At 46.7% G+C, this 14032-nt stretch overlaps 1 protein-coding gene across 1 annotated transcript in view; it reads left to right on the forward strand.

Moving 5' to 3' along the window:
• The window catches only part of unc5a (unc-5 netrin receptor A), a 712676-nt gene that overhangs the window by 646346 nt on the left and 52298 nt on the right, over nt 1-14032 (forward strand). Inside the window, exon 13 of the mRNA XM_070877285.1 lies at nt 9647-9796. Coding sequence (XP_070733386.1) covers nt 9647-9796 — 150 coding nt within the window. The remainder of the gene's footprint in view (nt 1-9646; nt 9797-14032) is intronic.

Here is a 14032-nt window from a genome sequence, read left to right on the forward strand (position 1 = left end):
TACTTTGCAAACTTTTGACTGTAGAAACCCCAACCTTGAGTAAGGCCATAGCGATAGCCCAAGCATTCATTGCCACCAGTGACAATACTAAGCAAATCTCTCAGCACACAAGTGCTGCTACAAGTACTGTGAACAAAGTGATGTTTTTGTTTTCGAATCGTAACATACAGGGCAGGTCACACATACCTGCAGCTACACGTCCGCAGATGTCTCCGAGTCCACCATCAAGGGTGATGAATGCAAGGCCATTAACACCTTGTTGGCGCTGCGGGAGTGATCATCGTTTCCATTCATGTCGATTCAAAGGATATGTTTGCAAGGGCTGTGCAACAATGGGACACCTCCAACGAGTGTGCAGGTGAGCTGCTAAGCCTGTTAAACCTGCAATCCACCAGGTTGCAGAGGAGGATCACGATGAAACAGAGCCTCAGATAGAGGAGGCAGAGGTATATGGGGTACACACATTCACCACGAATTGTCCCCCAATAATGCTGAATGTTGAACTAAATTGACTGCCGGTGTCAATGGAGCTGGACACGGGTGCAAGCCAGTCCATCATGGGCAAAAAGACTTTCGAAAGGTTGTGCTGCAACAAGGCCTCAGGCCAGTCTTAACTCCAATTCGCATGAAACTAAGAACTTACACAAAAGAACTGATTCCTGTAATCAGCAGTGCTACTGTAAAGGTCTCCTACGATGGAGCGGTGCACAAGCTGCCACTCTGGGTGGTACCGGGCGATGGTCCCACACTGCTCGGCAGGAGCTGGCTGGGAAAGATACACTGAACTGGGACGACATCTGAGCGCTATTGCCCGCTGACGATACTTCGTGTACCCAGGTCTTAAACAAATTTCCTTCACTGTTCAAACCAGGCATCGGGAAATTCCAAAGAGCAAAAGTGCAGATCCACCTAATTTCCATCACAAAGCGAGAGCAGTACTTTACATGATGAGAGAAAGGGTAGAGATCGAGCTAGACCATCTATAAAGAGAGTGCATTATCTCACCGATCGAGTTCAGTGAGTGGGCCAGTCCTATTGTCCCAGTCCTCAAGGGAGACAGCACCGTCAAAATTCTGTGGCGATTACAAAGTAATTATCAATGGTTTCTCCCTGCAGGACCAATACCCACTACCAAAAGCGGACGACCTCTTTGCAATGCTGGTGGGAGGAAAGACGTTCATGAAGCTGGATCTGACTTCAGCCTACATGACGCAGGAACTGGAGGAATCATCGAAAGCCCTCACCTGCATCAATACGCAAAAAGGTCTTTTTGTTTATAACAGATGTCCATTTGGAATCCGATCAGCGGCGGCAATATTCCAGAGAAACATGGAAAGTTTACTGAAGTCGGTCCCGCACACCGTGGTCTTCCAGGATGACATCTTGGTCACAGGTCGGAACACAGTCGAACACCTGCAGAACCTGGAGGAGGTTCTTAGTCGACTCAACCGCGTGGAACTCAGGTTAAAATGCTCAAAGTGCGTTTTCCTGGCACCTGAAGTGGAGTTCCTGGGAAGGAGGATAGCAGCAGACGGCATCAGGCCCACCAACACGAAGACGGAGGCAATCGACAACGCACCGAGGCCACAGAACGTGACGGAGTTGCGGTCGTTTCTGGGCCTCTTGAACTACTTTGGTAACTTCTTACTGGGTCTCAGCACCCTGCTAGAACCACTACATGTCTTACTACGAAAAGGGGGCGAATGGGTTTGGGGCAAAAGCAAATAAAATGCCTTTGTAAAAGTGAGAAAATTGTTATGCTCAAACAAATTGCTTGTGTTGTATGATTCATGTAAGCGTTTAGCACTAGCATGTGATGCGTGCTCATATGGCATCAGGTGTGTAGTGCAACAAGCTAATGATTTCGGAAAACTTCAACCAGTTGCTTATGCATCCAGGAGTCTGTCTAAGACCGAGAGAGCCTATAGCATGATTGAAAAAGAAGCCTTGGCATGTGTCTATGGGGTAAAAAAAATGCATCAATACCTATTTGGGCTAAAATTCGAATTGGAAACTGACCATAAGCCACTTATATCCCTGTTTTCCGAGAGTAAAGGGATAAATACCAACGCATCGGCCCGCATCCAGAGATGGGCGCTCATGTTGTCTGCATACAACTACGCTATCCGCCACAGGCCAGGCACAGAAATCTGCGCCGATGCTCTCAGTAGGCTGCCATTGCCCACCACAGGGGTGGAAATGGCGCAGCCCGCAGATCTAGGCAATCACCCATCACTGCCCGGCAGATCAAAACCTGGACAAATCAGGACCCCTTATTATCTCTAGTCAAAAGCTGTGTGTTTCATGGCAGCTGGTCCAGTGTCGCAGTGGAAATGCAGGAAGAAATAAAGTCGTTCCAACGGCGCAAAGATGAAATGTCTATACAGGTAGACTGCCTTCTGTGGGGCAATCAAGTAATGGTCCCTCAAGAAGGGCAGAGACACCTTCATCAATGACCTCCACAGTACCCACCCAGGCATCGTAATGATGAACACGATAGCCAGATCCCACGTGTGGTGGCTCGGTATCGATGCGGACTTAAGAATCCTGCATTCACAGATATAATACATGCTCGCAGTTAAGCAATGTATACAGGGAGGCGCCGCTAAGTTTATGGTCTTGGCCCTCCAAACTGTGGTCTAGGGTACACGTCAACTATGCAGGCCCGTTCTTGGGTAAAATGTTCCTTGTGGTTGTAGACGCGTACTCCAAGTGGATTGAATGTGAGATAATGTCAGCTAGCACGTCCGCTGCCACTACTGAAAGCCTGCGGGCCATGTTTGTCACTCACGGCTTACCCGATGTTCTGGTGAGCGACAACGGGCCATGCTTTACCAGTGCTGAGTTCAAAGAATTCATGACCCGTAATGGAATCAAACATGTTACATCTGCCCTGTTTAAACCAGTGTCCAATGGTCAGGCAGACAGAGCAGTTCAAACCATCAAGCAAGACTTGAAGAGGGTAACTGAAGGCTCACTGCAGACTCGCCTATCCCGAGTCCTGCTTAGCTACCCCACAAGACCCCACTCACTCACTGGGATTCCACCTGCTGAACTGCTCATGAAAAGAGCACTTAAGACAAGGCTCTCGTTAGTTCACCCTGATCTACATGAACAGGTAGCAAGCAGGTGGTTTCAACAAAGTGCATACCATGATAGCGCAAATGTGTCATGCGAGATTGAAGTCAATGATCCTGTATTTGTATTAAATCATGGACAAGGTTCCAAGTGTCTTCCCGGCACTGTTGTGGCCAAAGAGAGGAGCAGGTGTTTCGGGTCAAACTTTCAAATGGACTCATTCACCGGACACACTTGGACCAAATCAAACTCAGATTCACGGACTACGCTGTGCAACCCACCTTGGACCCTACCTTTTTTCATCCCCCAACATACACACCAGTGGCAACCGACACCATGGTTGACCACGAAGCAGAACCTATCATCCACAGCAGCCCTGCAGGGTCCAACACACCAGGCAGCCCAGCAAGGCCAGCTGCACAGTAGCCCAGCGAGGGTCCAACAAATGATTCAACAACACCAGCTTTCACACCGAGATGATCAACCAGGACAAGAAGGGCCCCAGATCGACTCACATTGTAAATAGTTACCCTATTGACTTTGGGGGGGAATGTTGTTATATATGTGGACTTGTATTTACTCTGTACAGCCACCAAAGGGCTCATTCCCCGGAGACCCAAGGGATCCCATAATCCCTTGGGAGCACAGGTATTTAAGGAGGCTTCACAGGTTGGAGAGGGACTCTGGAGACCTGCAATAAAAGACTAAGGTCACACTTTACTTTGAGCTCACAGTGTTCAGTCTGACTTTTTCTCCATACACTACAGTCCTGGCTTGATATTTTCAGCCATCCCCTACAGGCCAGCTGCAGAGACTGTCGGGGCAGCTCCCATCATTTGTGGGCAAGAACATCTGCCTGTCTGCCCTCACTTGTTCAACAAGAACTTCATTAAATCAAGGTGCTCTAGCCTGAGACACGTTGCAGCTGAAATTTCCCAATACCAGCAAGAATTTCCAGTGAGTAAAAGGACACTTCGCTTTAATAGGTGCACATATGTTTTCAATGGATGCTCAGGCCTGCTGGAAATCCTGCCCTCCAAAGAGGTGGGCTTCCCATCATCACTGGAACTGCATGAGCAGTCTGCCAGTGGTATTTAAATGGGGCCCGACCATCAAAACATCATCATAGGCAGTATCTCGAAATCGAGGAAGACTTGCTTCCACTCTAAAAGTGAGTTCTTGGTTGACTGAACAGTACAATACAGGAATTACAATCTCTGTCACAGGTGGGACACACTGTCGTTGAAGGAAAGGGTGGGCGGGGAGTCTGGTTTGCCACATGCTCCTTCTGCTGCCTGCACTTGCTTTCTGCATGCTCTCGGTGACGAGACTCGAGGTGCTCGGCACCCTCCCGGATGCTCTTCCTCTGCTTAGGGTGGTCTTTGGCCAGGGACTCCCAGGTGTCGGTGGGATGTTGCATTTTATCAAGGAGGCTTTGAGGATGTCCTTGAAATGTTTCCTTTGCCCACCTGGGGCTCGTTTGCCATGTAGGCGTTCCGATTAGAGCACTTGCTTTGGGAGTCTTGTGTCAGGCATGTGGACAATGTGGCCCGCCCAACGGAGCTGGTCGAATGTGGTCAGTGTTTCGATGCTGGTGATGTTGGTTTAATCGAGGATGCTAACGTTGGTGCGTCTGTCCTCCATCCACCAAAATCCAAAAGCTGCCCAAAGTCAAAATCTACCCCTTGGTGTTTTACTGTGATGTGTAAGATGAACATCACAGGCCTTCCATGTGTTATTTACTGTTTTCTCTGCTGTATCACTGCACCTGGCCTGGCTCCTCAGGTGGGCCTCACATCTGCTCCATTGGGTGAAACCAGGCATACCTTCGCCAATCATATGCCAGGTCCTGACTGAGGCCCTAGGAGTGGGAACTTCCGGTTTAGGGAGTCCCCAGCCTGGCACCACCCCCTCTTATGATAATAGTTTTATGGGATGGGCAGAAGCTCTGTCCCATAAGATCAGCCTGGAAACATTGGCGCAAGGCTGGGTTTGCAGCCGTTCTGGTGGACTCCTGCTGAACTTGCTGTGAGAGACTGTTGGACGAGCCACAGGGCTCATATATTTACATATTTATCTTTAAGCCAAAATTTGCAGCTGTATCTTGAAGTTTAATTTTATCAAAAACTTTTTAAAGTAAATTGCTTGCAATAGGTAGTTATTATCTGTAATTCCACAAGGAAAATTGGCTGCTTATTATGCTGCTTCAAAGCAATTTTAAAAAATCAGAAAAGAATGTTTATCTTTCATTAGGGATTTGTCCAATCAATTCAGGAATTCTAAGCATAGAACAAACCATTACCTTCCAACTGTCATTGAATATTCACTCAAGGATCATTCATAAGAAATCAGGAAAGGCATTGAATGTTTAATTTTGGAACATTGTCCCATAGAGGTTTTTAAAGTCTATGGAAGTATGTGGAAACAATTTGTCATGGTCATGTTAGCTATATAATTTTTCTTACTTGTCAACAGTAATTTATAGTCCATATTAATACCCATATGCAGTTAGGCCAGTTTCCTTCTTGAAACAGTTGCCTGTGTTTAGTCACTTGCCTTAGGAGAGCAAATAAATTAAAGGAAGAGGTCATGATGCTGCAAATTGTATATGGTCCAGCAGTAAGAGGAGCAGCCATATATCAGTGAATGGTCTTTCACATTTCATGTTGCCTTATTTTTTTGAACTGTCTCTTTAGAGGAAGCAATGAATATTCGCTGTGGCATAGAAATAGGTTTTATATCTCCTATGGCATTGTTTGATGTTGTTTGTATTACTGGAGGTGTATCTACATTGTAATAAATTGTCTGTCATTTGATAGATCTGTTTCTTAATGTTCACTTATAGTTGTTTCCGTTTATTGTCTGACTGCTTGTTGTCAGTCTTCACCTACCCTGCTCTTCATATCTTGTCGCCATTGATCACCCAGAGCTGGCGCCCATTTGCTGAAATGAGTGGGCTGGGGGGAAGGGAGTATAGATATTAAATGGTAGCAGTAGAGTAGGGGAATTGAGAAAAGGATATAGCAAGAGGAGAATCTAATAAAAAATATCGAACATGGCCAGGAGGAGGGTAATTAAAAATAATCAGGAGATGTCAAATAGAAGAGAGGATGGTTGAGGGAGAAATTTACAAAATAAAAGGGAATACAACATGTGGCAAGGGATCAGAGGGGAATTTAGATTTAAAGGAGACAGATTGACATAAAAGTACAAGACAAGGCACCCAGTTCCCTTAATTTTCAGCAGGCCTTTGCAGATCTGACTTAAAACTTCATTTCCAGTCAGGCTCCCAGATTTCACTGACTGGTTCATTCAGGAAGGGCTTTTGGCTCACAATTATGGAGCAGAGTCTGAGAGGAAGAACAGGAAGCAAGGTTGATGCTGGGCAGACACCAAAGTGGAGTGAGGAAACACTAGCCAGCGAATCACCGACAATGGCCTCTCTTCCTGTTCCTGCACCGTTACCTCTGGAGTCCCCCAAGGTCTATCCTTGGCCCCCTTCTACTTTTCATCTACACGCTGCCCCTCAGAGCCATCATCCTAAAACACAATGTCAAGTTCCACATGTACGCTGATGTCACCCAGCTCCATCTCACCACTACCTTTCTCAGCCCCTCCACTGTCTCTGATTTGTCACACTGCTTGTCCGACACCCAATATTGGATGAGCAGACATTGGCTCCAACTAAATATTGGCAAGCCCGAAGACAGTGGGCAGAATTTCAAACTTAAAAAATGTGTGGGTTTGGAGCGTGGGGGTAGTTAAATGGTTAAAAATCGGATTCCCGACCTGAACACTACTCTAACCTACCCACTTTCTGTTTTAACAGAGGTGGGATGAAGAGGGAGGCCGTGGGTTAGGGGCGGGAACCAACCCGCTCCCAGGGGGCAGGACATTAATATTATAATGAGGTTGGAAGCCTCTTTTGTAACTTCCACTTTGTGTTTAACTGCATGTAGATGTGTTTTTGTGAAACCCGGCAGTTACAGAAGGGTGGGGACAGCCATATCCTGGAGGTAAGTGCCTTTATACCTACCTCCTGGATCCAGGATCGCTGCCTAGCCCACCCCCTGTGATCACACCCCCAGGGATGGGCAATAAATGTTGGCTTTGCCAGCAATGCCCACATCCCAGGAACGAATTACAAAAAAATTTCCCCCCCCCCACCCCACGCCAGCGATGATGCTGAGGCCAGCCACAATCCTCCAGTGCCAAGCCATGGTCTTCTCTTCACCCTCCCCTGACTCCCGATCCTCTGCCCAACTGCCCAACCTCGGATCCTCGACCCACCCTCCCCCACTCAATCCATTTAATGGCCCTGCCCCCATGCGAATCCTCACTTTTTACTTCGTACGGCAGCAGGCCTACCAGCCCACAGCCTGCCCACCTCTCAATCTGGTTGGCTGCAGGCAGGAAACAAGACCTCACATGCAAATCAGGCCCTGCCGCGAAATGCCCAGCCTCCCAGCTTTCCCGACCGCCTCGGAAACCCCACACTGCCAAACCCCCTTCCTCCTTAAAATTGCAGTCATTGTCTTTTGTCCCCGCCGCAAACTCCATTCCCTCGCCACCATTTCCATCGCTCTGCCTGACAACTGCTTGAAGCTGAGCCACACCATTTGTTGCCGGTGTTGTGTTTGACCCCAAGATGGGCTCCTGACCACATATCCACTCTATCACCAAGACTGCCTATCACCATCTCCATAACATCACCCGACTCCAGACCCTACCTCAGCTTATCTGCTGCTGAAGCCCTCATCCATGCCTTTGTTACCTCTAGACTTGACTATTCCAATGCTCTCTTGGCTGGCTTTCTGTCTTCCACTCTATATAAAGTTATGCTCATCCAAAACTCTGCTGCTCGTATCTTAACTTGCATCAAGTCTCATCACTCTTGTGCTTCCTGACCCACATTGGCTTCCAGTCCGGCAACGCTTCAATTTTAAAACTCTCATCCTTGTCTTCAAATCTCTCCATGGCCTCCCCCCTCCCTATTTAACCTCGTCCAGTCCTACAAGCCTTCAGATCTCTGCATTACTCCAATTCTGGTAGCTTGCGCATCCCCGGTTTTAATCGCTCCACCATTGGTGGTCATGCCTTCAGCAAGCTTGGCCCTAAGTTCTGGAATTCTCTCCCTAAACCTCTCTGCCTCTCTACCTCTCTCTCCTTCTTTAAGATGCTCTAAAAACCTACCTCTTTGATCAAGCTTTCGTCATCTGTCCCGTTATCTCCTTCTATAGCTCAGTGTCAAATTTTGATTGATAACGCTCTTGTGAAGCATCATGGGATGTTTTGCCACATTAAAGATGCTATATAAATGTAAGTTGTTGTTGCGTGTCAAGGCTACAATGAAAGGAGGCGGTGAGATATGAAAATAGGAGCATGGGATAAGGGAAGAACTAGAAGAGGGAAGACAGCTGCAGACTCTAAAGCGAAGGGCGAGCAAGGTGAATGAATTATGACTTGGAATTAGGGAGCTGGTGAGGTGAATGGATGGAGACGAGATGCCTGAGATCCAGAGTTGAGAGGCAAGAGCCGCAAGAATCGAGGGAGAAAATGAGGAAAAATTAATATCAGCAGTTTCTCTCAACAGAAACCCTCTAATCCACAGAGCAGTCCCTTGCATCATGTTTCTTCAGGTATTCCTTTGCTGGGGATTCAAATTTTGTGTGTTGGAGCAAGCTGAATCGGTAGGCCAGGAAAGTCCTTCCCTTCTCTTTAAAGTACTAACACTCGGCCTGCATCTACTCCAGCTGCAAGCCATGCCGGCCTAGTTCTGCCCATTGCCCGAGAACTATCTGTGGGAAACAAAAGGAGAGGAGAGATGATGTAACAGGTCCCCACCATTTTTTTCTCTCCACTTTGCCTGAGTCCTGCTGATTTCCCAGGTGCAGTGAAGGGGAAAATACATCTTAAAATGTTAAGGGACAACTGAACCATGAAAAAGAAATTGGCAGATGGAGTTGAGAGTTCAGAGATTCACTCGAGAGTGCCATATAGTGCTCAGATGTTAAATTATATTCTGATAATTCACAAATTAAAATTGAATGGAGGATGGGTGATGTGGTATGTTGTGACAAGTAAAGGAGACGCCATCAGCTGTAGACTGCTTTTGTTGGGCTGGGAGTTGCGAGGAAAATGTGTCCCCCAGTGGCTTCCATTCCAACCACTCATGTTTCCTCTGACTCTCACTTCCATTGTGTTCCTTACCCAATCCCTTTTTTACCACTCCCTCATTCCTTTCACTTTCTCCACCTCTTCCCCTATGAACTATCTCCTCAACCCCAATATCCACCTCTTACCCATGTTCCACTGTCACTCACTACACCTTTAACCATCCTTTTGCTTAATGCATTCATATTAAATTATTTTATTTCTCACTATTTTGAGGTGTTGACCCTTTTAAAAGTAATGTTTTATTCTTTAAAAAAATCATTAAAATAAACAAGTTAATGCCTCTGTTAAAATAATGAAGAGGTTTCTTTAGATTAGCCAAGATGATATTCAGTATTATTTCAAGACCTTTGTTTTACAAGTTACTTTTATTAATTAACATTTTCTTATGCAGGAAGTGATGCAGCTGGAGAAGCATCTTGGAGGGCAGCTCCTAGATGAGCCTAAGATTCTTCACTTTAAAGACAGCTATCACAACCTACGACTTTCCATACATGATATACAAAAGTCTCTCTGGACAAGTAAGCTGCTGGACAGCTATCAGGTAAAGGCAGTTTGGAATGTCAATAAGCATAGCAAATCAGTTAAAATGTGGCCAATTTTATTTCCAAATATAGATAATGGGTAGTACCATCCATTAATACTCCAGTAGGCATTCAATAAGATTCCACACAAGAGACTGTTAGAACAAATGGAAGTGCATGGAATTGGAGGCAACCTCTTGACATGGGTAGGAGGTAGGAGACAGAGAGTACGGATAATGGGTATGTACTCCAATTGACAGGATCTGTACTGGGCCCCTCAGCTTTTCACTTTATTTATAAATGACTTAGATGAAGGAATAAAAAGCCGTATATCTAAGTTTGCTCATGGCATTGTTAGGTGGCACACTAAATAGTGTAGCTGGCAGAAGAAAGATGCAAAGGGACATTGATAAATTAAGTAAGTGGGCAAAACTATGGCAGATGGAATTCAATGCGAGGAAGTGTGATGTCATCCACTTTGGACCTAAGAAAGGTGAGAAGCTAGGAACTGTGGAGAAGCAGAGAGATTCAGGGCTCCATGTACAGAAATCATTAAAAACAAGTGGACATGTACAAAAAAATATTATGAAGGCGAATGGACTGTTTGCCTTCAACTCAAGAGGGCTGGTATATAAGTTATTTCACAATTGTATAAAGCACTGTTTACACAGCATGTGGAGTACTGGGCACTGCACCACGGGAATGAAATATTAGTCTTGGAGGGGATGCAGAGCAGGTTGACCAGAATTATACCAGGACGAAATGGGTTAAGTTATGAGGAAATGTACATAGACTAGACTAGTATTCCCCTCAGTATTAAATATTAAGGGGGGATCTAATTGAGCTGTTTAAAATGATCAAAGGTGTTTATAGGGTAGCTAGAGAGAAACTAGTTCCTCTGGTGGGGGAATCCAGAACAGGGGCACATGATCTTAAAATTCGAGCTCGGCCATTCAGGATTGATGTCAGAAAGCACTTCTTCACACAAGGGGTAGTGAAAATCTGGAACTCTCGCCCCCAAAAAGCTGTTTAGGTGAAGTCAATTGAAAATGTCTAAACAGAGATTGCTAGATTTTTATTAGGCAATGGTATTAAGGGGTCACAGAACCAAGGAAGGTAGATGGAATTAAGATCACTGTTCCCCCTAATTTTATTTTGGGTGCACAGCCCATTAGAGTTTCTGCATGTGTGACATTTAACATTGGAAGAGCCAGTCCCTGTCTGCACAGGGCTGGCAGACAGACACACAAACATACGGCCACACAGCTTAAAGGGATAAAAACATAAAATGCTGGAAATACTCAGCAGCTCAGGCAGCATTTGTGAGAGAAAAACAGAGTTAATGTTTCAGTTCGATGACCCTTCATCAGAATGGAAAAAAGTTAGAGATGTAACGGGTCTATAAGCAAGTGTAGGGGCAGGGAAAGGGTGGAGGAGAGGAAAGAACAAACAGGAAGGTCTGTGATAGGATGGAAGGCAGGAGAGATTAAATGACAAAAGCGATGATCGTGCAAGGCAAAAGGAGATGATAATGAAACAAGTAAAGAAACAAAAGATGAGTCTAGGTCTTTGGAGATGGCAGAATCATTAACAGCTGCCATGGGAAAGAGAAAAAAACAGAAAAAAATAGGGTCAGAGACTATGGTTTGAAACTATTGAAATCGATGTTGAGTCCAGAAGGCTGTAAAGTGCCTAAGCGAAATATGAGGTGCTGTTCCTCGAGCTTGCGTTGAGCTTCATTGGAACAGTGTAAGAGGCCAAGGCCAGAGAGGGCAGAGTGGGAGTGGAGCAGAGAATTAAAGTGACAGGTGACCGGAAGCTCAGGGTCATGCTTACGGACTGAATGGAGGTGTTCTGCAAAGCGGTCACCCAATCTGCGTTAGGTCTCCCCAATGTAGAGGAGACCACATTGTCAGCAGCGAACACAGTGTACTAAATTGAAAGAAGTACAAGTAAATCGCTGTTTCACCTGGAAGTGTTTGGGGCCCTGGACAGTGGGAAGGGAGGAGGTAAAAGGGCAGGTGTTGCATCTCCTGCGCTTGCACAGGAAGGTGCCTTGGGAAGGGAAGCGAGTGCTGAGGGTGATTGAGGAGTGGACCAGGGTGTTGCAGAGGGAGTGGTCCCTTCGGAATGCTGAAAGGAGAGTGAAGAGGAAGATGTGCTTGGTGGAAATAGCAGAGGATGATCCGTTGAACGTGGGGTGAAAGGTGAGGACAAGGGGAACCCTATCGTGGTTCTGGGAGGGAGGGGAAGGGGTGAGAGTAGAAGTGTGGGAAATGGAACAGACACGGTCGAGGGCCATGCCAACCATAGTAGAGAGGAATCGTCAGTTGAGGAAAAAGGAAAACTTAGCGGAAGCACTAGTATGGAAGGTGGCGTTGTCAGAACAGATGTGACGGAAAAACTGAGAGAATGGAATGGAGTCCTTACAGGAAGCGGGGTGGGAGGAAGTGTAGTCCAGTTAGCTGTGGGATTCAGTGGGCTTATAGTGAATATTTGTCAATAATCTATCCCCAGACATGGAAACAGTGAAGTCGAGGAAGGGAAGAGTCAGAGATGGACCATGTGAAGATGAGGGAAGGTGTGAAAATTGGAAGCAAAGTGAATGAAATTTTCTACTTCAGGGAGAGCAAGAAACGGCACTGATACAGTCATCAATGTACCAGAAAAAGAAGTGTGGAAGGGGACCTGAGTAGGACTGGAACAAAGAATGTTCCCTATATTCCACGAAAAGGCAGGAATAGCGAGCACCCATGCAGGTTCCCATAGCGACACCTTTAATTTGGATGAAGTGAGTGGAGTCATATAGAAACTTTTCAACGTGAGAACAAGTTCAGCCAGGCAGAGGAGGATGGTGGTGGATGCGGACTGGTTGGGCCTCTGATCAAGGAAAAAGTGGAGTGCCCTCAGGCCATCCTGGTGGGGGATGGAAGTGTAGAGGGATTGGACATCCATAGTGAAAAGGAGACAGTTGAGGCCAGGAAACTGGAAACTGTTAAAGTGGCGGAGGGCTTCGGAAGAGTCGCGGATGACCGTGGGAAGCGACTGGACAAGGAAGAAACGATAGAGCTACCAGGGCAGTCCTGCATGTGGATCTTGGGAAGGAGGTAGAAGCGGGCTGTGCGGGGTTGGGGAACGATGAGGTTGGTGCCTGTGGAGGGAAGATCTCCAGAGGAGATGAGGTCAATGATGGTCTGGGAAATTATGGCTTGATGTTCAGTAGTGGGGTCATGGTCCAGGGGGAGGTAGGAGGAGGTGTCAGAGAGTTGCCGATCAGACTCTGCAAGGTAGAGGTCAGTTCGCCAAACAACAACAGTGCCTCCCTTGTCAGCAGGTTTAATCACAATGTTGGGGTTGGATCTTGAGCGTGGGGGTGTGCTGCAATTTCAAAGGGAGGTAGGTTGGAGTGAGTGAGGGAAGCAGAGAAATTGAGACTGCTGATGTCACGCTGGTAGCTTAAAGGGACGTTGGTTAAGATACAGATCAGCCATTATCTAATTAAATGGCAGAACAGGCTCAACGGGCTGAGTGGCCTACTCCTGTTCCTATGTTGCTATTAAAATGAGGATTCATATTTTGCATTTTCATTTACCAGCTGAACTCCCATGGCATTGCAAATGGGGAGTTCAGACCAAATGCACTATTCAAGTAAAATAGGGCTAGTGGGCAGGGTGATAATTCCCCCAAGCTGGGGGAGGGGGAAGGTGACTGTTGTGAGGGGAAAAGGGAGAGAGAACAGTAGAGGAGAGAGCGAAGGTGGGTGGGAGAGATTGAGGTGTATGTGTAGAGGAAAGAAGAATGGGCCAGGACTCTGCGGATGGCATAAGGGTGATGGGAACTGGGGATGCAGGAGAGGGAGATGTGAGGGGGAAGAGGAGTGGGTATAGGGAAGGGGGAGAAGGAGGAGGAAGAGGAGGAAACAGCTGAGGAGGGTGAGAGGCGACAAGGGATGGGAGGAGAGTGTGTGGACAATAGAACATTTTATGGAGAGATAGTAAAATATATCAATTTTTGTTTGAGCGCTCAGAGTACTCTTTATAAGTTTTGTTTTTGTGGACGGAGGTTAATGGTCGATAAGTAGGAAAACCGGCAAGTGTGGCAACAGTAGGAAGAAGCAGTGCCAGCCCAAGCTGGGAGATCCAAGGAGAGCAGCGGGGGACTGATCAGCAGATTCAGCATGGGGACGGTAAATGGGAGTGGGAACAAAACTTTCCCCAATAGGTGGTACCCCACTACTCACTGCTGCCACCCCGAAA

Source organism: Pristiophorus japonicus, chromosome 4 (assembly GCF_044704955.1).
Source record: "Pristiophorus japonicus isolate sPriJap1 chromosome 4, sPriJap1.hap1, whole genome shotgun sequence".
Taxonomy (NCBI): Eukaryota; Metazoa; Chordata; class Chondrichthyes; family Pristiophoridae; genus Pristiophorus; species Pristiophorus japonicus.